We start from the raw sequence: 27,851 nt of genomic DNA, 5'->3' as shown, positions 1-27,851 counted from the left end.
CTCACACCCAGCAGAGAATCCACGTTAGAATCAGGTAACAGATAGTGGAGTCCCATTCCCATTCACAGATATTCCGAGGAAATGTTTTCTTATCGGCGTAATTGCATTTTATATTTTTGTCAGTGCTAAGTAGAGAATTTGGAAAAATGGCTACAATATTGTGATTGTTTGTGTTGCTGCAGCTCTAATGTTTACATTTATCATGTGGATGAATATTATTTCTAAGAAAGTTGTGAATAGGTGTTGTGGTGATTCAAGGTGATTGAGTGTTTTGGTTTTTAATGGAATAGTTTTCTAAGCATTGCTGTATGTAGTACATTCTGGACAATGATAAACAGCTTGTCACATAGTCTCAGTAGGGTGCACTTTTATCGAAAATGAACAGTGTAAATAATTTACAAGGTACAAACCATTACCGTCTTTCTGTTGAGGAGAAGCTTGCCGTAAAATACTAGGACAAACGTTTACAGTTTTAAATATTGTGCACAATATTAATACTGAAAATCGAGAGTTTAAAAGAGCATTTTAAATGGATATTTATAAAAACAGTGGTTATGTGACTGCAAAGTTAAAAAGGCATTATTCTGCTTCCCGTCCCTGTTGTTCAGTGGGGATCCCTCATGAACAAAAGTGGGAGTTACGGACAAATATAATCTGGGTGCCAAGGTGAAGAAGTATGATTCTTCAGCTGTTCACGTACAAAAATTGCTTAGCCAGGCAGTTTTTGGGACTCTCAACATAACTGAACAACTGAATAGTGCATATAGAAAGAAAACTGCAGAATTTAACAAACAACTTAGGAATAATATGTATGTGTTAAATATTTTAGTGAATGTATTTTTTTCTGCGGTTCCTTTGAATCAACCTCAAGGCGTCATGATGAAACTCACTTGTCATCATACCCTTGTGTTTCAGAGGATGGCTTAATTTTAGTGTTGAATTGGAGCAGCACTAAAAGATCATTTGGATAAGGCAGCTGTTTTAAAAGGAACATCTATAACAGTTCAGAATGAGCTCTTGCAAATTTGAAAGAAAATAAGGGAATCAGAATTTTTAACTGTTATTGCTGCAGAAACTCACAATATATATTTCATATTGCTGTTGTATACCATTACCTATTAAAAGGTAAACCAATAGAAAGCTTCTGGAGTTTCCTGTCTCCTTCCAAACATCATGCACAGAAGTTAGCTGTGAGTTTGCTAGAATAATAAGTTAAGTAAAAGTTAAATTAGACTCCCCAAAAATTAATTGCACGGTCCTGTGATGGTGTATCCTTTATGGCTAGTCTCTCTGGTGAGGCAAAAGCTATTGTGACAAAATTCTACCATAATGCATAATATCTACATTGCTACACACATCAAGCTATTCTCACAATGAGCGAGGTGACATCAAGCAACCACAATGTGAACTTTAATAGTAATAATAATAATAATAATAATAATAATAATGGAAAGTGACGCAGACCTTGATCAAGCGTGACGTCCTTTTAACTGTGTGATATATGTTACATTGCATTTAGGAACTTTCGGGTAATTGAACATGTATCAATAATTACAGATTTCTGTAGTTGTATATATACATTTGGATGTAGCTGTATTGCGTTGATGTACTGGTGGATATTGTGTAGTATGACTCCTGTAGTTGATCGTGTAATTGGTATAATGTCAACTTTATCCTGATGTCACATGTCCTTGACTTACTCAGCCAGTTGGATGTATTTTTCAATTTTTGCTCCTGTTTTCTTCTGTTTATTTGTTGTATTGGGTATGGATATTTCAATTAGTTGTGTTAATTTCTTCTTTTTATTGGCGGGTATGATGTCAGGTTTGTGATATGGTGTTGTTTTATCTGTTGTAATGATTCTGTTCCAGTATAATTTGTATTCATCATTCTCCAGTACATTTTTGTGCTGCATACTTGTATGTGGGAACATGTTGCTTTATTAGTTTATGTTGTATGGCAAGTTGTTGATGTATTATTTTTGCTACATTGTCATGCCTTCTGGTGTATTCTGTATCTGCTAGTATTGTACATCTGCTTGTGATGTGATCTACTGTTTCTATTTGTTGTTTGCAAAGTCTGCATTTATCTGTTGTGGTATTGGGATCTTTAATAATATGCTTGCTGTAATATTTGGTGTTTATTGTTTGATCCTGTATTGCAATCATGAATCCTTCCGTCTCAGCGTATATATTGCCTTTTCTTAGCCATGTGTTGGATGCGTCTTGATCGATGTGCGGCAGTGTTAGATGATACGGGTGCTTGCCATGTAGTGTTTTCTTTTTCCAATTTACTTTCTTCATATCCTTGGATGTTATGTGATCTAATGGGTTGTAGAAGTGGTTATGAAATTGCAATGGTGTAGCCGTATTTTTCTTGTAGTTCTTCTTTAATATTTATATTATCTATTCCTATTTTTTGTCTGTATCCTAGGTACTTGTAGGCATCTGTTTTTTCCATCACTTCTATGCAGTCGCTGTGGTTATCCAATATGTAATCATCTTGTTTACCGTGTTTTCCCTTGACTATGCTATTTTTCTTACATTTGTCTGTTCCAAAAGCCATATTTATATAATTGCTGAATACTTCTGTTATCTTTAGTAATTGGTTGAGTTGTTGATTTGTTGCTGCCATTAGTTTTAGATCATCCATGTATAACAAATGTGTGATTTTGTGTTGGTATGTTCCAGTAATATTGTATCCATAATTTGTATTATTTAGCATGTTGGATAGTGGGTTCAGAGCAGTGCAGAACCAGAACGGACTTAATGAGTCTCCTTGGTATATTCCACGCTTAATCTGTATAGGCTGTGACGTGATATTATTTGAATTTGTTTGGATATTAAGTGTGGTTTTCCAATTTTTCATTACTATGTTTAGGAACTGTATCAATTTCGGATCTATTTTGTATATTTCCAATATACGTAGTAACCATGAGTGGGGTACACTATCAAAAGCTTTTTGGTAATCAATGTATGCGTAGTGTAGTGACCTTTGTTTAGTTTTAGCTTGATATGTCACCTCTGCATCTATTATCAGTTGCTCTTTACATCCTCGTGCTCCTTTGCAACAGCCTTTTTGTTCTTCAATTATGATTTTGTTCTGTGTTGTATGTGTCATTAATTTCTGTGTAATCACTGAAGTTAATGTTTTGTATATTGTTGGTAGGCATGTTATGGGGCAATATTTTGCTGGGTTTGCTGTGTCTGCTTGATCTTTAGGTTTCAGATAAGTTATTCCTTGTTTAAGTGTATGAGGGACTGTTTACAGGTCTGCAATATAACTGTTAAATAATTTAGTTAGATTTGAATGTGTTGAGGTGAACTTACATAATTTAGTTGGATGTGAATGTGTTGAGGTGAACTTCTTTAGCCAGTAATTTGTTATTTTATCTTTTCCAGGGGCTTTCCAATTGTGCGTAGAATTAATTGCTCGGATGCCTTCACGGTGCAAAATTATCACTTCAGGCATTTGTGGTATCATCTTGTATGTGTCTATTTCTGCTTGTAGCCACCGTGCATGTCTGTTATGTTGTACCGGGTTTGACCATATGTTGCTCCAGAAGTGTTCCATGTCTGTTATGTTTGGTGGGCTGTCTATTTTAATGTGTATGTTATCTATTGTCTGGTAAAATTTCTTTTGGTTTGTGTTGAATGTTTGATTATGTTTCCTTCTATTTTCACTTTTTTTTGTATCTTCTAGGTCGTTTGGCCAATGCTTGTAATTTCTGCTTCTTTTCATCTAATTGCTGTATTGCTTCTTGTTGTGAGATTTCACCTAACCTTTTTCATTTTTTGTCTGATATTTCATTTCTTATAAATTGTGTTAGCTGTCCAATGTCTTTTCTCAGTTTTTCTGTTCTGATCTGTAGCATGTGTTGCCATGCTGGTTTTGTAGGCTTCTTCTGTGTGTTGGTTGTTTGTGATCTCTGCCTAGTATGTATATTTAGTGTAGTGAGTGCTCCTATATAAACCAGTAGTTGTAACTCTTCCATAGATGTAGTTTCATTTATTTTGTTGGGTATGATTGTGTTTATATTTGTTGTTGTTGTTTCGACTTGTGGGTTATTTGGTGGTCTGTGCAAGAATGGTCTAATGTCTGTATTTGTGTCTTTGTATTCTGTATATGTCAGCTGAAATTTTTCTTCTATATCTAACATGTGTGTCACTTTGTGTTCTGTTTGTGCTTGTTCTGGTGGCTCTCTTAAGATTTCGTTTCCCTCTGATTGGTTAATTGATATGTGTTGTTCTTTCTTTGTTTGCTCTGGGATGTTTGAGACAATTACTGTATTTTCTTCTTCTTCTGTTTGCACATTATTTTGTTCCAGTATTTGTTGTACTTGTTGTTTGATGTTTTCTAATTCTGACTGGGGTATCCTGTTATTTTTTATTATTACACGGATCTGATCACCTGGTCACTGTTCTGTTAAAAATTTTAATTCTGGGTATCTGGTAAAAAATGTTTTGTATACTTGTTATCTGTATCCAGTTGTGTTGGTTCCTAAGTTTGTTGGTTGGTAACAACAGAACATGAGGTGTTGGTTAAGTTCATCTGACCATCTCATCCTCTCTCTTTGTTTTCCTTCTAGAGTGGTTGCAGGAAGCATATCCTGCAAAACACCTCTATTTGGATTTAACTCATTTTCCATGTGGCTAGTAGTGTCGTTACTATTGTGGTCAGGCATACGGTTCAAGCGTCGTCCCCGACCATGACTGCGCTTGTCTGGGGCTTCATTAGTTCTGTCCTGAACCAACTAATCACACTAAAAGGGGGGTTAGCCCTATTAGTGGTTTGTTCTTTTCATCACCTTTTATGACTGGCAGAACATACCGAAGGCCTATTCTTTTTCCTGGCCTCCTATTATTATTATTATTATTATTATTATTATTATTTTATTATTTTATTATTTTATTATTATTATTATTATTATTATTATTATTATTAGTAGTAGTAGTAGTAGTAGTAGTAGTAGTATTATCCCCCTTCCCCAAGTTTGCAAGTAATATGTGCATTCCTTTTAAAGAGCTTACAGCAGACCATGGTCCTTGATGGAGTGGTGAGAAAGTACTTGTTTTGGTCTTGTCCTACTAGAAGGACTCTATCCATAAACACATTTCATGACTGCAAGAAAGACATTATTGAGTGTATGAATCAAATACTGTAAAGTTACACTAGAATGAGTGAAACTATACAGTTAGTTAGAATAAATAATGTAGTTCTTTAAAATATTGATACTTTTCAGAGAGAATCAGAATAACTCCATAACCAATGTTTCTGAAAATAATTTGCAAGAGATGACCTGGTATAAAATTTATAATGAACGAAATGGTAACATAAACTTTGATCTGTTCCATGATAAATTTATATGTTTATTTGAAAATAGCTTTCCACATAAGCTCATTGAAGAGGATATTAAACAACCATCTAAAATACCATGGATCACTTGAGGGATTAAGGTATCCTGTGAAAAGAAAAAGGAAATGTATCTGTTGGCAAAACAAGTAGAGATCTCACACTAGTTTCATACTACAAAGACTACTCAAAATTGCTAATAAAAGTAATTAAAATATCAAGAGACGTGCACATTATATTTTTTTTAAATCTGTAATTTCAACAACTGTCTGAGGCTATGTGGGATGAAGTGTAATGAGAGATAGGATATTTGGCCAAAGAAGATGACAATATCACTACTTTCTCAAATGGAAGGGCTGTAAATGATGAGTCACAGGTAGAAAATTTATTTAACAACCATTTCATGTATGTAGTGAAAAATATAGGGAGGAACATGTCAAAAGAAAAAGTGCAGCAATATGTTGAAAAAGCAGAATTCAATTGTATCACTGACTTCCCCGTCTGACATTAAGAAAATTAAAAGTTCGTATAGATATGATGATTATCCCAACAGAGTATTGAAGATGTGTTACCATTTAATACACCCTGTCTTATCTGAAATTTGTGATGGATCACTTACTCAAGGCAGTTCTTCAGTGAGATTGGAATATGCCATCGTTCAACTCCTCTAAGAAAGATGATAGGAGAAATGTCAATCACTAATGACCAATTTCACTACTGACATTTTCCAAAATTGTTGAGAAACTAACATATTCTAGAGCAGTACCCCACCTGAACACCAAGTGAGTGGTGCAGTGCTTAGCACATTGCATTTCGGAAAATGATGGTTCAAACCTGCATCCAGCCATCCTGATTTAGGTTTTTCATGATTTCCATAAAATTGCTTCGGGCAAATGCAGGACAGTTCCTTTGACAGGGCATGGCTGACTTCCTTCCCCATCCTTCCATAATCTGATGGGACCAATGACCTCAGTGTTTGGACCTTTCCCCCAAATCAACCAACCAACCCACCTGAGCAACAGTAATATCCTCGATATATCACAGTGTGGATTTCAGAAGAGTTGCTCTACTTAGAATGCCATTTACAGGTTCAATCAACAAACTTTATGAGAATTAAGTGACAAAACAGCACCAGTTGGTATTTTCCATGATGTATCTAATTGTGTGAATCACAGTATTCTCGTAGGTGACCTAAAGTCTTATGGGATAGATGGAACTGATGGAACTGATCTAATATACAAGAAGTAGAATTAGTTGTTTTCACAGATGATTCCAGTATTGCTGAAAAATGTGCTGTAACAATAATATTTGGTGCACACCCACTATCATCTTATACACATTTTTTTTAAGAAGTTAGAAATTTTGACTCTTGTTTCACAATATATTTATTCCCTTATGAAGTTTGTTGTACATAATCAATTGAAGTTCAAAGGGAACAATACCATACATAACAATACCAAAAGAAAAATGACATTCATTGTGCCACATTAAAATTGTCTTAAGCACAAAAAGGGGTGTACAGTGCTGCAACCAAAATTGTTGATCAATTACCGAGTGATGTAAAATATCCGACAGACAGGAATGTAAAATTAGAAAATTAACTGAAAAGGTTTCTCCTTGATCTACATCTACATCTACATCCATACTCCGCAAGTCACCTGACGGTGTGTGGCGGAGGGTACCCTGAGTACCTCTATCGGTTCTCCCTTCTATTCCAGTCTCGTATTGTTTGTGGAAAGAAGGATTGTCGGTATGCTTCTGTGTGGGCTCTAATCTCTCTGATTTTATCCTCATAGTCTCTTCGCGAGATATACATAGGAGGGAGCAATATACTGCTTGACTTTTCGGTGAAGGTATGTTCTCGAAACTTTAACAAAAGCCCGTACCGGGCTACTGAGTGTCTCTCCTGCAGAGTCTTCCACTGGAGTGATACCTTGCTCTATAATTTTGTTGTCATCCAGTTCAACATGCAGAATGTCATCTTAATGCCACTTCCAGGTGTGTCATTAGCATCAGGTAGAGACCATTATGCCTTGCCATGCAATAAAATGTCAAAGATATTGTTGCCCTGTCAAATCACTTTGCGTGGGCATGTGTAGGGTGGGTGCAATGCTGTCACACAGTATCGTCTAGCAGCATGATATGATGACAATCCTGTAGGGTTTTATGCACAAAGATTTTCTTAGAGTCGGCACCTATGAGAGTGGTATTTTAAGGTGTGCAATGTGTGTCTTGACTATGCTGATTAACTGCAGCATTTCTTGTCTGTAGGCAGTTAGGATGGCCGTGTGAAGTCTTCCAGAAGAGTGAGTGGTTCCTCATAATGGAGTTCTGTCAAAGATGTGCAGATATCTTCTTTATAAGCTGAAAGTACATCTAAAAGAATCCATGGCTCAGTGCTATCCATTCCATTCCATGACATATGAGAGCTGTTTTAAGTGTGTGGTGCCAGTGCTCTACCATTCCATTACTTTGTGGATCATAAGCTGTTGTTTGGGAGCACTGAATACCACATAAGTGACAGAGTTCAGAGGCTGACACAAATTGTCTGGCTCAACCTGTCATTATTGTGGTTGGGCAGCCAAAACTGGAAATCCATAGATTGACAGATGCTTTTTCAGTGGTTTGAGCAGAATTCGTATAGCCTTGATCCATCATGTTACTGTGTGAATTGGTAAAAGAATATATCAATAACCGTTTAGATCAGGGAGGGATCAAATGAGCTTGAAGTGAATGTGCTGAAAATGGCCTTTAGGGATAGAATAATGGCTGTGTTGAGTTTGAAAATGCCATCCTATTTTAGAGTGTTGACAGGCAGTACATACTTGAGTCCAAGATTTACAGTCTTTCTTGACAGCTGACCATACAAAGTGTTCTCTGACCAGCTTCATTGTAAGTTGGGTCCCAGGGTGTGATAACTCACGTAATTTATTGGAAACGGCTCATCTTATGGTGAGTGGTACTCGACGATGAAGCTTGTCTTGTGAGACATCACATAGTATTTGTGTTGAAGAGCTAGGTACATTGCAGTGTTTAATGCACAGTCCTGTTGTATTGTCCTGTTAGTGTTTCCATAATCCTGAAGCTCCACTGATGCAAGTTTGTTAAAATCAGTGTCTACTGAGAGAGGATTGATCCATAGAAAGAAATCAGCCACAACGTTGTCCATGCCATGAAGATGTCAGATGTCTTTAGTTCAAATGGTGGAAGCACAATGGGCAACAGTTTTTTGGTTTTTTGTGAAAAGAATCTGTTAGGGGGAGAATATCCATATATACTGTCAAATATGTGTCCTGAATGTCATTTTTACAGTTATGTATTCCTTTTCGCACTACCAACAGTTCCCTGTCACAGGTTGACCATTTACTTGGGGAGTCCATCAGCTGTTTGGAAAAGAAATGCAGTAGCTGTAACATGTCTGCTTCTGACTGTCACAGAACAGCACCAGTAGCAAAATTGCTTGCATCAGAGGTGATCATGATATGGGCAGTGGGTAAAGGGTGTGCTAGCATTGTAGTCTGAGAAGGACAGTCTTTAATTAATTTGAAATGCTTATTGCATGTGTGGGGGCCAGCTAGTGTTCTTTTTGTCTGAGGTGTGTTGCTAGTAAGAGGTGCTTGGATGGCAAATGTGTCAGGGAGGTATCTACAATAAAAATTTATCATGCTGAGAAATCAGCATAATCCTGTGGCCACCGTAGTTGATAAATGAATTCAGCACATTGTGCTGTAGGCCATATGCTGTCATGCCAAACCAAATTGCCAAGGTAGGTAACCTGAGACTGTGTCAGCTGACACTTATAAGAAAACTAGTTTGAGATGCTTGTTGTGTTCCTTTTGAGAAGCAGAGAAGGCTAAAATATCATCCACGTAAGCATACCAGAAGGGAAATTTGAAAAGAGCATTGTCTGTCAATCTTTGCCAAATTTTCACTGCAGTTTTAAGTTCATATGGCTTATAAAGGAATTTATGAAGTCCAAAAGGGATTGTTATCTTTGGAATGTCCTGTGGGTTTGTAGAGCTCTGCAAATATGCTTTCTTACCATCCAATCAAATGCACTGAACATGGAGGCACATGCCAAATGATGTGGAAGGTCTTGAATATTTGTGACAGTATAACTGTCTGGTTTTGTGTGGGAGTTAGCCTAGTAGTCGCCATACAGTCTGTAGGTGTGTTTCTTCTTTTGTACGAGCTAGGTGGGTGAGACCTGAGGACTGTCAGACCGGCTAAAGGTACCGTACTGGCTTGCAACAAATCCTCTATGACCAGCTTAGGCACACTTAACAATATTTACTTGTCATAACTCCTCTATAACCAACTTAGGCACATGAAATTTATCCAGAGCCAACCTACACATCTCAAGGGACTGGCAGGCTAAGTACGGTATTTATTTTATGCCCTTTTCTGTTATTAATAGCATACTGCCTGAACTGCACCAGTGAATACAGCATGTGGGGGGAAATACACAATAGGAGCATAGGCACCAGAAGAACAATGCCTTTTACTGATCTATACCAGTTAATGTAAAGCTGTTGCAGACTGCTCCAGTGGTGTGTGAGTGTCTGCTGCTAGCTGTCCTGTGTTCATTAACTCATTGAGTAATTGGATATTTGGGATTATGCTGTTCCAGAGTGAGCTGTTCCAAGTAAGTACATGCTGTGGTGAGCTCCTCTGTAGGCGCATGAATTTTGCAGTGTATGGTGTGGTTCTCTTTGCGTATGTGAAGAATTTCCTTTTGTTTGTCAAAATATTGATGAGTAATTTGTTGGAATTCCATGCTGATGGCAGGCAGTCTCATAGTATATATGGACAGCATTTGCATGTGTCATTAGAATTGAGTGTCTATGATCTGGGGTCGAAAGTCATTGGGTGCACAAAAGGTGGTATGACTGATAATTCTAGTCACAGAGTGTGCTGCTATGGTGTAGAAGAGCTCCACATACCAGATGAGGGGAGAAATGAAAATGTCTTAAAAAACCAGTCCCCACTACTGATTTGGTGGTGTTAGTAAAGAAAAATTGTCAGCAGAGCAAGTCTTCTAACACAAAGTCCAAACTGCAATGTGTGAATCGTGCACTGCATAGATTTGAAATGCAGGTAAGTTTCTCCTGTCAGTGGTAGTTCACACAAGATGATGCTCACCTTAGATTTGGTGTCAACAGGAAAATATTGGCTGCAATTATGATCCAGGACATGGTCTACCACAAGAGAATGTTGTGCAGTGAGACTGGCTCACATGTCAATGTAGTAGGTGACTTGAATTGGTTCAGTGATCCAGAGTACCTATTGAAGATTGTTCTTCCCATTCAGGTAGTTGCAGGGTGCCATGCAGTTGCGAGTTTCATCACCAACACATGTACAAAACCAGCGGCATTATTGTGTCGTTTTGTCAGCTGACTGTCTATCTGTTCTGGGTGGCTGAAGGTGACTGCACAGGCGGATGAGAGTTGCATTATCCTCGATAGTGTCCATGTGCTCTCAGTGTCATTCAGCTGCCACCTGTCACAGCCTGTACCCTGACCAGGGCATAGCTGATAATTGTTGTCCACTGAATTAATGCATTGTCTGTTCACTAAAATCAGTCTTCTTTCCATTGGTTCATGGTCATCCACAATCATTGTTAGTTATAACTGAGGAGGTAATTTACAATCCACAATGTTTTCAAGGTATGGTCTGGTATGAGTGTGATGTTGGTTAAATATCAGAGATGTCTCCAGAGCTCATAAGGTGTTTTGGTGCCTAAAAATTTGTCATAGATAATGTAGTTGCTATTCTGGTGTTTGGTAGAGATGCTGAATGAGTGCAGTCTTCACTAAAGTGTGTGTATTGGTAGCTGGGAAGGACAATATAACATTACTTACGAGATCCACCAATGTGTCACACTAAGGTGATGAACTTGGAGCTATTATCAGAAATGTCATAATTGTGGAAAATTCACTCGCTGAGAGCAAATACATGTCCAGTTGTTCCGTGTGAAAGGGCAGCAGCTTGGGCACATTGGACTGTCCTTAATATTCTGGGGGTTCATGTAGTACTGCAGTCAATCAAAGGGCGACAGTGGACGAACTCTCATGTGAAGGGAAACCTGAGGAGCCTGCCTGCGCCAGATAGGCCATGTATGGTGATGTGACCATCTTCAGCAAAACTGTATGTGACATGGGAGGCATGATATTATTGAACATCAGTTCCTGTCTGTCCATGGTGGTTTGTTGAGAGGCATCTCTCTATTCATGGAAGAGTTTCGCCTTTTGCCAAAGTCACGCAGAAAATCGGTAAATGGAATACATTGTTCAGGTGTATGAAAGTCATTGTTGATACCACTGGCATTGCACAAGAAAATTTCACTTTCATGTTTAACTAAAGGCAAGACATTATCACTTCATTTTTTTTGCTTACAACAATAATGGAAGCATCTTATAGCCTTTATGTCAGAAACAAGCAAATACCCAATAGTGACTTATGTGGTACTATATTACTCCTCCTCCTTCTCACCACATTCCGTTCTTTAACCAAGCAATCATTAATTTAGACAAATAATAATTTACTCTACACTAACTTCCTTCACTATCCTTCCCTAATCTGATGGGACCAATTACCTCTCTGTTTGATCTGCTCCTCTGTCATTAATGTTAATCCCATGTCCTGTTGTTGATTAGGGAACTTCAGATTCCCTGACCAATAGATTTCAAAAAGTTTTTGTGTAATAAGCGATACTACTGTCAATGTATATCCTTTTTTTTCTGTTCGTGCTTCTTTAGAAAGAAGATGGTTTGGCTCAAGGGAATGCGAAGAGTGGAGGAAGATTGATGTTGCCTGTGTGTCTAGAGGGGGTTGCGAAAAAGGGAATGTTTACTTGTTTCTGGGTCAGTACTGGAATCCACAAATATGCTCACCTCATACCAATGCGTACTGTTAGTGAATTTACACAACAAAAGAGTCTTGCACTCTAAAAACTTTCTATCAGTTTGTGATGTTACCCCAAAATATGATACCACATGACATGATAGTGTAAAAGTAAGGAAAGTGTGCCAGATTTTTTTTATATTTGTATCTCCATTGTAACCCAATCCAATAAAATGTGATGTACTTGCACAATAGAAACTTATTGCAACTAAATCTTCCTTAAACCTTCCTTAAAATTGTGGTCTGATGTTCATCATCTTCCTTAAAACTAGCATCAGATTTTCATCACCTTAACATTAAGCAACAAAGTTAATAAATTTTTTGTCATGGTTTATGTTCACTGACATAAAAAAGAGATTTTCAACCATGTCTCCATACCAAATTTCACTGAAATAGATTTTCAACCATGTCTCCATACCAAATTTCACTGAAATCTGTTCAGTGGTTTAGTTGTGAGAACATAACAGAGTGTGTTACTCTCACATTTTACAATATTAGTGCAGTAGAATGAATTAAACATGTTGAGGATTGTATAAGCATTGTATTCATTACTTTGGGTTTTATTACACAGACCATTTCAGCCAGTAATAACATTTTCACCAATATGATAAAGTTCAAAAGTCAAAGAGTAAAAAGCTTTTTCAAAGGATAAATATTGTTCACTAATTTGCATAATATCCTTCACATCAATATAACATCTTGTTCTACAAACCTTGTAAAGTAACTTACATTATTCCTCAGGCTTCAATCTATCTCCATATCAAATTTCAGTGAAATCCGTTGACTGGTTTAATCATGAAATCATAACAGACAGTGTTAATGTTGCATTTATAAAGCTTTAAATAGTGGCATATTCTTTCCATGATAGGGTTTTAATGGAATAAGTCCTATATGCTGCCATAAGATAAGCTCAAGCTACCTATGAAACCCTCAAGAAAATTTGTCTGGATGATTTTGGAGATACTCAAACAGAGAGACTCATCAGTTTTACATAACCCTTTAAATCAAGATTAACTTTTTTTTCATGATCTGATTTTGATAAAATAAAGCCTCTAAGTTGCTCCAACCTATGCAAAAGTTATCTGTCAAAACTCCATGAAGATTTATCTAGTAGTTCTTGCGATTAGCTTGTTCAGACAGACTGACATGATGAATTTACAGTTTTATTATTAGTACAGATCTGACCATTCCATCAGCTTGCATCTCTTCTCTGTCCTGCAGTTAACAAAGAGCCTTTGAAAGTGCTACTGCAGCTTTGTCTTTGGGATGAAAGTACCTTTGGACATAGTCCCTTCTTATTCATTATAAAGTTTTTATGTACTTTCTGTGCACATGGAAAAGCAAACAGTAATATTCATTATTAAAATTAAACCTGTTACAGTAGTAGTTTTTAAAGTTTTTGAGTCCACAGCTCCCTTGACCCGAAGACGAACGCTTGTGACACCTTTCGCACTTGATATCTTGCTCCAAGTATTGGATACATGAACTTAATTTTTTAAAAAATGAACAAAAGTAGTTAGTTTTGTACTAATTGTTGACATACCACATTTTAATTAACTTTTAATGTAATTGTATCATATTCTTGCAACAAAGTCAATGGAAGGGATGAACTTGTTTCTTCATCATTAGTTCTTCATATCTTGGTGTAATATTGGAATTGTGACTTGTATATCTTTCTCCACATTTATTCTTGGTCTATATTTTGTGTTGATGACTACCAGCACTAAAAACCTACTTCAATATTTATCTCCTTCTAGCTACTCCTTCCCCAAACTCCAAAACTCAAGCAGTGATTTGGAAATGAACCTTTTTCAATGTGGAGTCTGAAGAAATATCAATATATTACCCTTGTTCTTCAGTGGTAAGTTTTGATGAAGATTCTGTACTGAAAAGATCTCTGATCCAGTTATGCTGATCAACTTCTGGAAAGTGCTGCAGAAACTAATCAGTGAATTCAGTTCAATGAGTCACAAATACAGAGCAGGGAAAACATAATGTATATCTTTCAAACAATGGAAAGTCCATGTTGGAATATAAAAAATTATGAAAAGGATAGATTGCTACTCACCGTAAAGATGACATGTCGAATTGCAGACAGGCACAACGGAAAGACAGTTACACGGAGCTTTCAGTTGAAGCCTTCTTCAGAAAATAGAGGAAAACCCACTCACATTCACACAAGCTGGCACACCTCACACATCCATGACTGCTGTCTGCAGCCAATCTGGACAGACTGGTCAGAGATAGGCCAGTCTGTTTGGATCGGCTGGCGACAGCGTTCATATGTGTGTGAGGTGTGCCAGTTTGTGTGTGTGTGTGTGTGGGGGGGGGGGGGGGGGAGAGAGAGAGAGAGAGAGAGAGAGAGTAGCAGTCTATTCTTTTCAAAGTTGTTAATGTATATTTTTATCATCCACCTTTACCTTCCATTGTAGTACAGTAGTTTCTTTCTGATAGGTGAAATTTTGTCTGCCAGTTGCAGAATGTTTGTCTCACTACCTTGAAGGGATACATACAATTAACTGAGTTTTTCCAAGATGTCACAAAGGTATGTCAGCTTGAAAACAAAGTCAGTGACTCTGGACTCTTGGAACTAATATGTTTCTGAAGAAGGTAAGAGTAAAGTTGATTCCCGAGTTCAAACACTGTTTTCAAAATACTCCCTCATGAAAGCCAGAGTAACTTCAATACATTATGAAAATGTAGGCAGCCTCAATATCAGTGCACATTTGTTGAAAATGTCTCGACTTATGTTGCCAACTTTTAATGAAGTTTACCTCTTCAAACACTGATTGAAGAACTTTTTGAAAGACAGGGCTTATGCATTTTGGTGCCAGTGCTTCTATGTGAAGAAAACTGTGTGTTCAAATAGCATGAGGAGTATCTTTATGGACTAGAGCTTGTGATCTGGTGTAACAGACAGCCATATATGACCTCCATTTCTATACACACCTACACACCTCTCCAAATTAAATTTGTTTTCTTCTATATAACATATTTCGAAAAAGTCTGTTACTTTTGTTCCAAGAGTTGTTCTCATGCAGAAAAGATCTTCTTGAAAGTTATTGTCATCAATACACAGCAGTTAACAAATTACATGTGCATCATTCTGATAGTTTGTAGCTTCATCCAATTAAATATCAAAGTCACAATTATCATGGAGTTTTTCAACCAGCATATCATTGCTGTCGTCAGCCATACTGAGTATTAAAAGAAGCAGGTTGTCTGACAAAAGCATACTTGCCAGTTGCTTGGCAGCTGACACCTATCATAATAGATACCACATCCAGCAACTGGTCAAATTAAGTCAACCATTATGGTGTTAATTTCTTCCCCTTTGCTACCCTGTAGGCAACTTTGTAAGATGAAGGAAGAAACCTGTTTTTTAGGAATTGTACCATATTTAGATTTTGTTCTGTCATTTCTTCTAACTTGTGGGAAAGGTATTCCTGTGATTGTGTGTTTTTTTTACCAAAGCACGTGGTTTGATTCCATATGTCATTTCATGTTATTCCAAAGCATTTTTCAGTAGCTTGGACTTTGAAACAAATGACACACTCTGGTAAAATGAAATGAAATGTCGTGTGACGAGAGCCTCCCGTCCGGTAGACCGCTCGCCTGGTGCAAGTCTTTCGATTTGATGCCACTTTGGCGACTTGCGCGTCGAACACTCTGGTACACATGTAACAGAATTTAAAGTAGCTGTTATCATCATTTCTGCATTTTCATCTGTTCATGTCTTTAGAACTGCATGATGCATATGAAATATCAAGTTGTGTACTTTCATTTAAAATTTGTCCATGCTGACAGAGAAATACAAATCACAGAAGACAAAAAATAATTACACATGATGTACAATACTGAACTAAAACAAATGATTCACATAGTACAATTTGAAACCCAACTAGTATGTTGCCATTAGTAACAACACTTAGTTGCTAGCCCATTAAATATTACACTATTAGTGCACAGGCTGTTCCCTCACTCAGAAAGCAAATAAACCAAATAATTATTTTTATGACACCACTGCTACACACCTACTTTAGGCCTTGTGGTTCCTGGGAGCTGCAACACAGAGTTTGAAAATGCCTGTTTTATGGGGAACTGGTAGAAAAAAACGTATTTGCACACAATAACCTAAAAGTTTACTTGTTCCTTAATATATCTGAATGAATTGGTGAATTCATATTGGGATTCAGGCCCGGGAGCTTTGCCTCCCACAGACTTTGCTCATATCAGCTGAGCTTACTGGGCATGACTCATGTCCCATTGTCTTACCTTTATACTTCTGCTTCTACTTCTCTCCTACTTTCCACACTTAACTGAAGTTCTCCTGTGTATCTTGTGGGACACTGCACTCTCTGCTGCAAAGTTCATATTAATTCTGGAATTAATTGTCATACTGACAATACTTAAAATGTTTCTGTAATTTATCTTATGAACCTCTGAGGCTAATTACTGTGTTCTCTATTCTCAGGCAGCATTAGGTCCAGAACTCCATGCTCTTTCATGTGCAGCAAAGCCTTTAGCAAGCTGGACAGTGAGAGATGCTATTAAACAATGCATCAACATTTGTGGTAACTGTGGCTATCTGAAAGGTAAAAGCTCTGGTATTGCCTACCCATCTGTGTTGTTATAAGAGAAATCAATTTTTTAAATGTATTTTCTAGAACTGTACATCTGTGTCTTCAGGTTTATAGTTAAATTAACATAATTTTGCTTTCCAGCATCTGGACTCGGAGATATCCGCAACAACCACGATGCGAACTGTACGTACGAAGGGGAAAACAATGTTCTCTTACAGCAGACGAGTAACTGGTTACTTCAGTTGTGGAAGAAGAGTGAGGGAAGCCAAAATGTATTTGAAACGCCACTCCATTCCATCTCATTCTTGAAAGATGCAGAAAATGTTCTCCAAAGAAGATTTGTGGCTTTGTCTGTAGAAGAAACTGTATGTCCTAAAAGTAAGTTAACTCATTTGAAATACAACATGTATTTCTAGATTTAAATTAAGGTATACATGAAAAATTCCTTCTGAGTATAATCAGGACCTACATTTTATTTGATACCAGCATTAAAAAGTGGTACATGGTACAGGCTGTGTTTTATGAATAGCCAGTTACTATTTTTAACTAATTTAGTCATTCCTGGAGCATGCACAAATGGGTCAGTCAACTCTGGAAAGTGATATATGGTATTGGAAACATATGTCTGAATTTCTGGTGCATTGTACCAGATAAAGGAAATGAGTGGTTGTTAGATGCTATGCTAACTGGCATTTTGATAGCAAGAGCATCACCTTTTTGTTGTCAGAGCACAGGTTGGAGCCATTGATCTTTTTCATGAAGCTCTCCCACATTGTCTTCAGAAGCAGTTAGTATTCACGTTGATCATCCATTTAGCTATATGCAATCCACTATGGTCTTATATTCTGTGTGGTATACTACATCACTATTGTTCTATATACAGTTGGCATCCTGTTTTTAATTTCAAATTCTAGCCAACTGCCCATGTTTATATGATTACATGATTTTGTGAGTGCTTTGACTCTAAACCAAGTATGACCATTTTGTTGGATTTGCAGCAAAAGCTATGCAGTAATTAAAGCAAAATGAAAGGATAATTTTAATCTGTCCCAATGCCAGCCAGAGTGTCACAATGTCATCATTCATCCAAATACACGAGGTTTGTCAGTTCATGACATGACTTACGTACCAAAGAAAGACGTAACTCTGCAACAGAGCCTGAATTATTTCTGTTTTAAATGCATTAACTGCGGCAATTATCATTTATGTAACATTTTATTAGATTTTGCAATTCATGCAGTGCTCTGTGAATGGGCTAGTGTTGTAACTGCACATGAAATAGTCTCTCACTTATTTCAGTGTTTCCACTAATGTTGAGGGTGGCTCTGATACTTCGTACACCAGGACGTGTACTTTTGACTGTCTTGATATAAATCAGTTTTGTTTTCCATCTTAATTGCCCCCTTAAAAAATAAAATAAAGTAATAACAGGAAAAGAGTGAGAGAGAGAAGAGGGGATGCGGTAATCTATGAGGACTACAAAATTATTTTGCAAGAAGTGATTATGGAATTTCTCTGAGACAGTACATCAGATTTACTGGAATGTATGTATGCTTATTGTCTATAAATTGATTTTATGTTTTGTTTTCTGCAGCATTGCTTTCTGCATATGAATGGCTCATCTGTTGGTTGCTGATATCAACAGAGAAAAAGTTGAATGAGTTACAAAAGGAAGGCGTAGACCCATTTGTTGCCAGAAACAATTCCCAAGTGTTTTATGCTCGAACATTGTCTGTAGCATATGCAGAGGTAATTAAATAAACTATTTTTTTTGTATGTTATGCAATAAAACAAAAGTGTTTTGTTCAAGACCATGAAATAATGCTGAACTGATTCATATTCTATGTACCTTAAGAATGAGGCAGATGGCAATCTGCTTATTTCCTTATTCTCTTGTTTTTTATATGTCTTTCAATTTCATACTACACAATCCCACATCCACGTCATCTCCAGATTATCTATGACAATGTGGAAAGTAGATTGTATTGTAACCACAATTTAAATCCACAGTTTCATCATCTAGAGTTCTCTCTAATGGCGTTACCTATATGTAGGAACCTAAGCACCTACCTGTTCATCCTGAATCTCCTCCTGAGCCTCTTTTTCTTCCAAAATCACATGTTATTCTGCATAAAATTTTAATATTTTATCCTTTAACTGCCAATCAGGTTTGGGTAGTTTCGTGCTTTGTCACTGGCATATCTGTCTTTTCTTTCTGGATTGGCACCACTAGGTACTGTTGAGAATTACTGCTTCTTATTACTTTCTTTCCATTTTTTACTTTGGTAATTATGAAATAGTTAGAAAGCACCCTGTAGCAGAATAATCATTCATAGTTGCAGACTCCATCAGATTCACTTATTTAATGAGTCCTTTGAAAAAGAATGCATATTTTAACATGTCATCAAAGTTTTGATAGAACTAAAAAAAATCCCTCATGTTGTTTCTTGTGACTGTAAAATTATTTGAGTGTATGACAAATTCTTCATGGTAGTTCCATTACTTTTCAGTTAATGTTCCACACTAAGACATGCTTGATCACATCAACAGTGTTGCTGTGGGATTATTAAAGCTTAACACTTACTCTCAATTTCAGTACCTAGGACTGTTATGTAGGCCTAAGCTCTGTTTTCATATACAGGGTGTCCATAATTAATGCAGAAGGAGAACCACTCCTCAGAATGATGTCAAATTTGAACAGCATATTATTGATGCAGGGAGAAACTTCATGGGAGAAAGAAAACAATTACCAATAGATGGCACTGTAAGCATCTTACCATAAATGGGAACAGCTAAAAATGGCAGATGAATCACAATGTGATGGCTGTGGTTTGAGTTTCATGTTACACCATCCATACTATTCAACGTGTGTGACTTCACAAGTTCAGCATTCAACAGTTGTGGCACTGTTAGTTAGATAAGCCCATCCACGATTGCAAGGACATACCATGCCCGACAGGAAAAATCCGTTTTTAATTGTTCTAAGGCCAAAAATGCCATAAACAGCAAAATGACATAAGCTTTTAATTGTACTAGGGTCAGAAACTCCATAAAAAGCAACATTACATTTTTTGTAATTTTCCTATGGCCAAAAACTGTATAAAAAGCAAAATGGTGTCAGTTTCTCAATGTTGTGAGACTGGAACAAGACATGTTCAATATGCTGTCCACCATTTCAAGCCACATGTTGAAATGGAGAAACAGCATGTTCCACAACAGATTGGAGTTTCTTTGGAGCCACACTCAGAACATGTTATGCAATACGAGCCTTCGGTTCAGCTAAGTTCGTAATTGGGGCACTAAACCAACATCTTTCAGATAACCACAGCCAGTATTCACATGGAATATGGTCAGGTGATTGGGTGGCCAGGCTGTAGGGAAATTATGGCTGATATTTCAAGTGGTTTTGAAATGCTTCCACGTAAGCTGCTTCTCTGGCTGTACAATTTGTGGAGGAGAGCCATCCTGCATAAAAATGATGCCTGTGGGGAGAGGGGGGGGGGGGGGGGGAGGTGCCATCGGTTCACACCACCTAGTCACCTTTACAGAATGAAGTGGTAACTGTTGATGCGTGTGTGGATTTTCTGTAGCCCATAGTCTGCAGTTATGCATATTGACATGTCCCAGGAGATGGACAAGAACTCCATGTGTACACAGAATGTTTCATGGCCAAAACTGTCTGCTTCCATGCAAGCAAGAAATGCCATAGTGAATGTTTGTGTTGTTGCCAGGTCAGCTGGAAGCAACTCCTGAATGTGGGTGGTTTTGTATGGGTAGCAATGCAGGATGTTTCATAGGATTTTATAATCAGGTAGGTCGCCGTGCACTGTATGTGTGCACACCATCCTTTGACCTTTCCTGCAATACTGTGACCACATCTTTGACAGACATAGGATCAACTGCTTTCCTCCCTCTGCCACACTGACCTTCAAAAGAACCTGTCTTTCTGAATTTTTGTAATCATTTTTTCCAGACCCTTAGCAGACATCTGCCCAACACCCTTTTTCATACCTTGAGTGTCTGGAACTTCTGCAGGGCTGTTGGTGCACAATTACATTTCCTGTTCTTCTGCTTTACCAGCTTTACCTTCATGGAGACAGTCATGTTGGGCATCTCTGATGTAAACAGAGGAACAGCCATGTGCTGCATGTCTGTTGGTATGCATATAATGATGCTTGCAGCACCATCTGTTTGTAAAAGTTTCATTAATTTTTTTTTATTCCATGATGTTCCCCTGCATCAATAGTATGCTATTCAAATTTTATTCTGAGCAGTGGTTCTCTTTCTACAGTGTTTTGAAAACGGAACTTTAATTATGGATACCCTGTATTACATTATGTTTGATATCCAGTCATATTCCACTTCAGTTCCAAATATTGAAAAATATTCTTTAGATCTGATTCACTTCTCACACATCCAAGACATTTTACCCATTTTGCTAAGCTTCATTAATACAAATATTCCAGTGATTCACAACAAATTTTGAAAAATAAACTCTTTCTTCCATTTTTCTACATCTACTCTCATATTCTTCAAACCACTGTGAATTGTATGACAAAGGTTACTCTCATTGTACCACATATTAGGGTTTCTCCCCATTCTCATTCCATGTAGTTCACAGGAAGAATGACTGCATAAGTGATGTGAGTGCTCTGTAATTAATCTAATATTGGTCTTCACAGTATCTTCAGGAGCAACACATAGAATGCTGTAGCATATTCCTAGATCCCTCACTTAATACTAATTGCAAAAACTGTATAACCGACACTCTGCAGAGCAATTTCTGTCTTATCTTCAAGGGTCTGCCAGTTCATGTTTCTTAACGTTTCTGTTATGTGCTCCAGGAAGCCACACAAACCTGTTACCATGTGTTCTGAGTCTCCTTTGAGTACATTATCTTTTCCATTATCCTTTTTTTCCCCAAGTGGCCTACCAAGGACAAAAGTCGGCAAGCTGTAAGAGTGGTCTTCTACATCTACATCTACATCCATACTCTGCAAGCCACCTGACGGTGTGTGGCGGAGGGTACCCTGAGTACCTCTATCTGTTCTCCCTTCTATTCCAGTCTCGTATTGTTTGTGGAAAGAAGGATTGTCGGTATGCTTCTGTGTGGGCTCTAATCTCTCTGATTTTATCCTCATGGTCTTTTCACGAGATATACATAGGAGGGAGCAATATACTGCTTGACTCTTCGGTGAAGGTATGTTCTCGAAACTTTAATAAAAGCCCGTACCGAGCTACTGAGTGTCTCTCCTGCAGAGTCTTCCACTGGAGTTTGTCTATCATCCCCGTAATGCTTTTGCGATTACTAAATGATCCTGTAACGAAGCGCGCTGATCTCTGTTGGATCTTCTCTATCTCTTCTATCAACCCTATCTGGTACGGATCCCACACTGTTGAGCAGTATTCAAGCAGTGAGCGAATAATCGTACTGTAACCTACTTTCTTTGTTTTTGGATTGCATTTCCTTAGGATTCTTCCAATGAATCTCAGTCTGGCATCTGCTTTGCCGACTATCAACTTTATATGATCATTCCATTTTCAATCACTCCTAATGCGTTCTCCCAGATAATTTATGGAATTAACTGCTTCCAGTTGCTGACCTGCTGTTTTGTAGCTAAATGATAAGGGATCTATCTTTCTATGTATTCGCAGCACATTACACTTGTCTACACTGAGATTCAATTGCCATTCCCTGCACCATGCGTCAATTCGATGTAGATCCTCCTGCATTTCAGTACAATTTTCCATTGTTACAACCTCTTGATACACCACAGCATCATCTGCAAAAAGCCTCAGTGAACTTCTTATGTCATCCACAAGGTCATTTATGTATATTGTGAATAGCAATGGTCCTATGACACTCCCCTGCGGCACACTTGAAATCACTCTTACTTCGGAAGACTTCTCTCCATTGAGAATGACATGCTGCGTTCTGTTATCTAGGAACTCTTCAATCCAATCACACAATTGGTCTGATAGTCCATATGCTCTTACTTTGTTCATTAAATGACTGTGAGGAACTGTATCGAATGCCTTGCAGAAGTCAAGAAACACGGCATCTACCTGTGAACCGGTGTCTATGGCCCTCTGAGTCTCGTGGACAAATAGCGCGAGCTGGTTTTCACATGACTGTCTTTTTTGAAACCCATGCTGATTCCTACTGAGTAGATTTCTAGTCTCCAGAAAAGTCATTATACTTCGACATAATACGTGTTCCAAAATTCTACAACTGATCGACATTAGAGATATAGGTCTATAGTTATGCACATCTGTTCGACATCCTTTCTTGAAAACGGGGATGACCTGTGCCCTTTTCCAATCCTTTGGAACGCTATGCTCTTGTAGAGACCTACGGTACACCGCTGCAAGAAGAGGGGCAAGTTCCTTCGCGTACTCTGTGTAAAATCAAACTGGCATCCCATCAGATCCAGCAGCCTTGCCTCTTTTGAGTGATTTTAATTGTTTCTCTATCCCTCTGTCGTCTATTTGTATATCTACCATTTTGTCAACTGTGCGACAATCTAGAGAAGGAACTACAGTGCAGTCTTCCTCTGTGAAACAGCTTTGGAAAAAGACATTTAGTATTCCGGCCTTTAGTCTGTCATCCTCTGTTTCAGTACCATTTTGGTCACAGAGTGTCTGAACATTTCGTTTTGAGCCACCTACCGATTTGACATAAGACCAAAATTTCTTAGGATATTCTGCCAAGTCAGTACATAGAACTTTACTTTCGAATTCATTGAACGCCTCTCGCATAGCCCTCCTCACACTACATTTTTCTTCGCGTAATTTTTATTTTTCTGCAAGTCTTTGGCAATATTTATGTTTGCTGTGAAGTTCCATTCGCTTCTGCTGCAGTTTCCTAACTTGGTTGTTGTACCACGGTGGCTCTTTTCCATCTCTTACGATCTTGCTTGGCACATACTCATCTAACGCATATTGTACGATGGTTTTGAACTTTGTCCACTGATCCTCAACACTATCTGTACTTGAGACAAAACTTTTGTGTTGAGCCGTCAGGTACTCTGTAATCAACTTTTGTCACATTTGCTAAAAAAAAAAAAAAATTCCTACCTTTTTTAATATTTTTATTTATGGCTGAAATCATCGATGCAGTAACCGCTTTATGATTGCTGATTCCCTGTCCTGCGTTAACTGTTTCAAATAGTTCAGGTCTATTTGTCACCAGAAGGTCTAATATGTTATCGCCACGAGTCAGTTCCCTGTTCCACTGCTCAAGGTAGTTTTCATATAAAGCACTTAAAAAAAATTTCACTGGATTCTTTGTCCCTGCCACCTGTTATGAACGTTTGAGTCTCCCAGTCTATATCCAGCAAATTAAAATCTCCACCCAGAACTATAACATGGTGGGGAAATCTTCTAGAAATATTATCCAAATTATCCTTCAGGTGCTCAGCCACAACAGCTGCTGAGCTAGGGGGCCTATAGAGACATCCAACTACCATGTCTGAGCGTGCTTTAACCATGACCTTCACCCAAATTATTTCACATTTCAGATCTCTGCCAATTTCCTTCAATACTATTGCACTTCTTATCGCTATAAACACGCCTCCCCCTTCACTGTCCAGCCTGTCTCTGCGGTATACATTCCAATCTGAGTTTAAAATTCCATTACTGTTTACATCTGGTTTCAGCCAACTTTCTGTCCCTAGTACTATATGGGCATTGTGACCGTTTATTAATGAGAGCAGTTGTGGGATCTTTCTATAGACACTTCTGCAGTTTACTATTAGCACATTAATATTGTTATTCCCTGTTCTGTTGCATTTTGCCTACTCCTACTTTGCCGCATCTCAGGAGGCGTCTTGTCGGGCCTAGGGAGGAAATTCTCTAACCTAAAAAACCCACATGTGCACTCCACACATTCTCCACTACCCTTGTAGCCGCTTCCGGCGTGTAGTGCACGCCTGACCTATTCAGGGGGACCCTACATTTCTCCACCCGATAGTGGAGGTCGAGAAATTTGCACCCCAGATCTCCGCAGAATCGTCTGAGCCTCTGGTTTAAGCCTTCCACTCGGCTCAAAACCAGAGGACCGCGATCAGTTCTGGGAATGATACTACAAATAGTTAGCTCTGATTCCACCCCGCGAGCAAGGCTTTCTGCCTTCACCAGTTCCGCCAACCACCTGTACGAACTGAGGATGACCTCTGAACCCAGACAGCAGGAGTCATTGGTGCCGACATGAGCAACAATTTGCAGTCGGGTTCACCCAGTGGTCTCTATGACTGCCGGCAGGGCCTCCTCCACATCTCGGATGAGACCCCCCGGCAAGCAGACAGAGTGAACACTGGCCTTCTTCCCCGACGTTTCCGCTATATCCCTAAGGGGTTCCATCACCCGCGTAACATTGGAGCTCCCAATAACTAATAAACCCCTCCCCCCGTGTACCTGCTCGGACCTTGCTGAAGGAGCGGCCCAACCACTCCCGGTACCTGCAAAGATGTCTCGATAGCAGGGACAGTGGGTGAAGCATGTAACATCTGGGGTGTACCATGTGACGCACCAGACTCCCCACTGCCACTACACTCCAAGGCAGCAGCCTGAAGACAGCTGACCGCGGCCATCAACATGCTCAGCTGTTCACGAACAGTGGCCAGCTCCTCCTGTGTCCATACACAGCAGTCACACATCCTATCCATCCTAAGAAATCAATTTACTGTAGAGAGTTAATCAACTTTTAACTAGACTGCTAATTCACTAAAGGTGGCTGAATAAACTGACTAAACTGTGGTTACTAGCCACTTCTTGTAGAAAACAATGAAAATAGCACTACCTGCCTCTGGACTGTATTGAAAACAAACACTAGCACTACTGGCACTGTGGTTAACTAAAGGGACTCTCTCTGACTGTATTCAAAACAACCACGAAATCTATGGAACACTATTACTAGCACTCGGCAATTAAAGCTTCCTAAAATCAAAAACACACGGAAGAAGAACTGACAAGTAAGAAAAATACAATTAATACTTAAATTAAGGTAGCTCGCTGCATAGCAGACGTAAAGCGGACTGCAGTTACAATGACACTGAAACTGCTTCTGTGAGTATTCTGTTTTGTATCCTCACAGTTTGTTTCACCCAGGTATTAGTGTGAGTTAACTGATTCCAGTTGTGACTCTCAGATATTGTCATCATACGGTACTACATATCTAACACCCCCTCCCCCCCCCCCCCCCCCTGGGGTGGGTGGGTGCTTTCTGCTCTTTGGTGGGTTCATGTATTCTTTGACCACTCCCTTGGGAAACAAGTCTGGGGTGTTTTCCGGAGTGTGTTCCACATTTTCAGTGGCTGACATTAGAACAGTCTCATCATTGTTTTTTCGATCCTGTTTTCTTTCTTTGTTCGCCGCCTCCTGTCCATCCTCAGCTTTGCCATTTGAGATTCTTCTTTTTCTTTTTCTTCATCCCTGTGTGCTCCTGAAGGCTGGCCCATGCATACGATGCATAACAGGTGATTAGGTAATGCATAAATCCCAGCCCCAGCTTGACAGGTAGGGTTCACACGTACCCCCTGGTACAAGCCAGCCCCAGGGAGGGTGACTTCCAGAGCTGCTACCTTCCCAAATTGCTGATTGGTCCTTCTGTCAGGTGTTCGGGAGGTGTGAATGAAGAATCACTGAAGGCGGGTGCGCCCCCTTCTGAAGGGGGCTCCCTGTTGGAAGGAGTGTGCCAACAGAGATGCTGGCTATTGCAGGGGATTTTCTTGCAATGAGCTAATCATCTTTACATTCAATGTAAATGGTCTGAGGCTAACGAATCAAAGACTCTCCCAGCTGTGCCAAGGTTCCTCTTGGTTTCCCGTACTAAAGATGGTCAGTCCTTTGCAATGATAAATTCATTTATTATTCAGAAAGGGTTGATGCAATTACCACCCATGTGAAATCCTGGTCTCATTTGTGCAGTGGTACTTTGCTTTTGGAGACTACTTCTGTTTCTCAAGCTCAACAACTGCTTGCTGCTTTGCTCCTCCACAGCTATCCTGTTCATGTCAAGGCCCTTCAAACCCTGAATTCTTCCAGTGGTATTACTTACACTAGGCTGCTTGATTGTCTGACAGAGGCAGAAATCCAAATGTACCTCTCCGATCAGGATGTCATTCTCATTCATCAGGTGATAAAAAAAGTAGATGCATCCTTAGTGCCCACACGCTCTCTGTTTCTTGCTTTTGATATAGTGGTACTTCCGTCAATGATCAAAGCAAGTTATGAAGTTATCACAGTCGGTTCATATATTCCGAATTTGATGCGCTGCTATCAGTATCATCTGTACAGCCACACTCAAGAGTCCTATTGACACCCAGCCAAATGTGTAACCTGTGGCAGGGATACTCACGGGGGTGATTGTCCACCTCCTTCTCCCTGCTGCATCAACTGCAATGGTGACCATGCTGCTTCCTCCTGCAATTGTTCCATGCATCTCAATGAGCAGGCTGCCTAGGAGATTCAGGTTAAGGAAAAAGTGCCTTACCCAGTCATTCGCAAGTTATTTGCTAGTCAGAAACCCTGTGTTCTACCATCTGGCACCTACAGTATTGTTCTTGCTACCTCTCACTCCACGAAGGACATGGCCAAGCAGACATGTGACCTCAAATTTAGCTCCATGGTTATGAAATTGTCCAGCCCAATTGTAGCATCCCTATCTCCTCCTTCAGCTGTGCAACACGCCACCAAACTTTTGCCTCACGGGGCGGAGTCACCAGCTACGCAACCAGCAAGCTGGAAAGGACGGAAGGAATACCCTTGTGAAGACTTACTACATCCCTCCAGCCAACCAGCATCTGACTCTTCCTCTGCTAACTGAAAAGGCTCGAAAAAGTCCAACAAAGGAAAACGGTCTTCTCCTTCACTGACTCGAAGATCCTCTTCAATGGTGTCGCCACATGATATGTTCGCCCAGCTGATCTCCATGTCCAGTCTGCACACCAATCATTTTGCTGCACTGGGCTCCACAGACCAACAGCAGAAGAATGCCGATGCTCCTGTAGACCT

At 39.0% G+C, this 27,851-nt stretch overlaps 1 protein-coding gene across 5 annotated transcripts in view; it reads left to right on the top strand.

Annotated features, from left to right (window-relative positions):
• LOC126268198 (peroxisomal acyl-coenzyme A oxidase 3-like) overlaps positions 1-27,851 on the top strand; it is a 301,784-nt gene that overhangs the window by 215,788 nt on the left and 58,145 nt on the right. For all 5 annotated transcript variants that reach the window (XM_049973820.1, XM_049973819.1, XM_049973822.1 and 2 more), the window contains 3 exons: positions 16,730-16,850; positions 16,980-17,216; positions 18,433-18,587. In XM_049973820.1, coding sequence (XP_049829777.1) covers positions 16,730-16,850; positions 16,980-17,216; positions 18,433-18,587 — 513 coding nt within the window. The remainder of the gene's footprint in view (positions 1-16,729; positions 16,851-16,979; positions 17,217-18,432; positions 18,588-27,851) is intronic.

This window comes from Schistocerca gregaria, chromosome 4, assembly GCF_023897955.1.
Source record: "Schistocerca gregaria isolate iqSchGreg1 chromosome 4, iqSchGreg1.2, whole genome shotgun sequence".
Classification (NCBI taxonomy): Eukaryota; Metazoa; Arthropoda; class Insecta; order Orthoptera; family Acrididae; genus Schistocerca; species Schistocerca gregaria.
The sequence above is the reverse complement of the archived record's forward strand: the minus strand, read 5'-3'. Positions and strand labels throughout refer to the sequence as shown.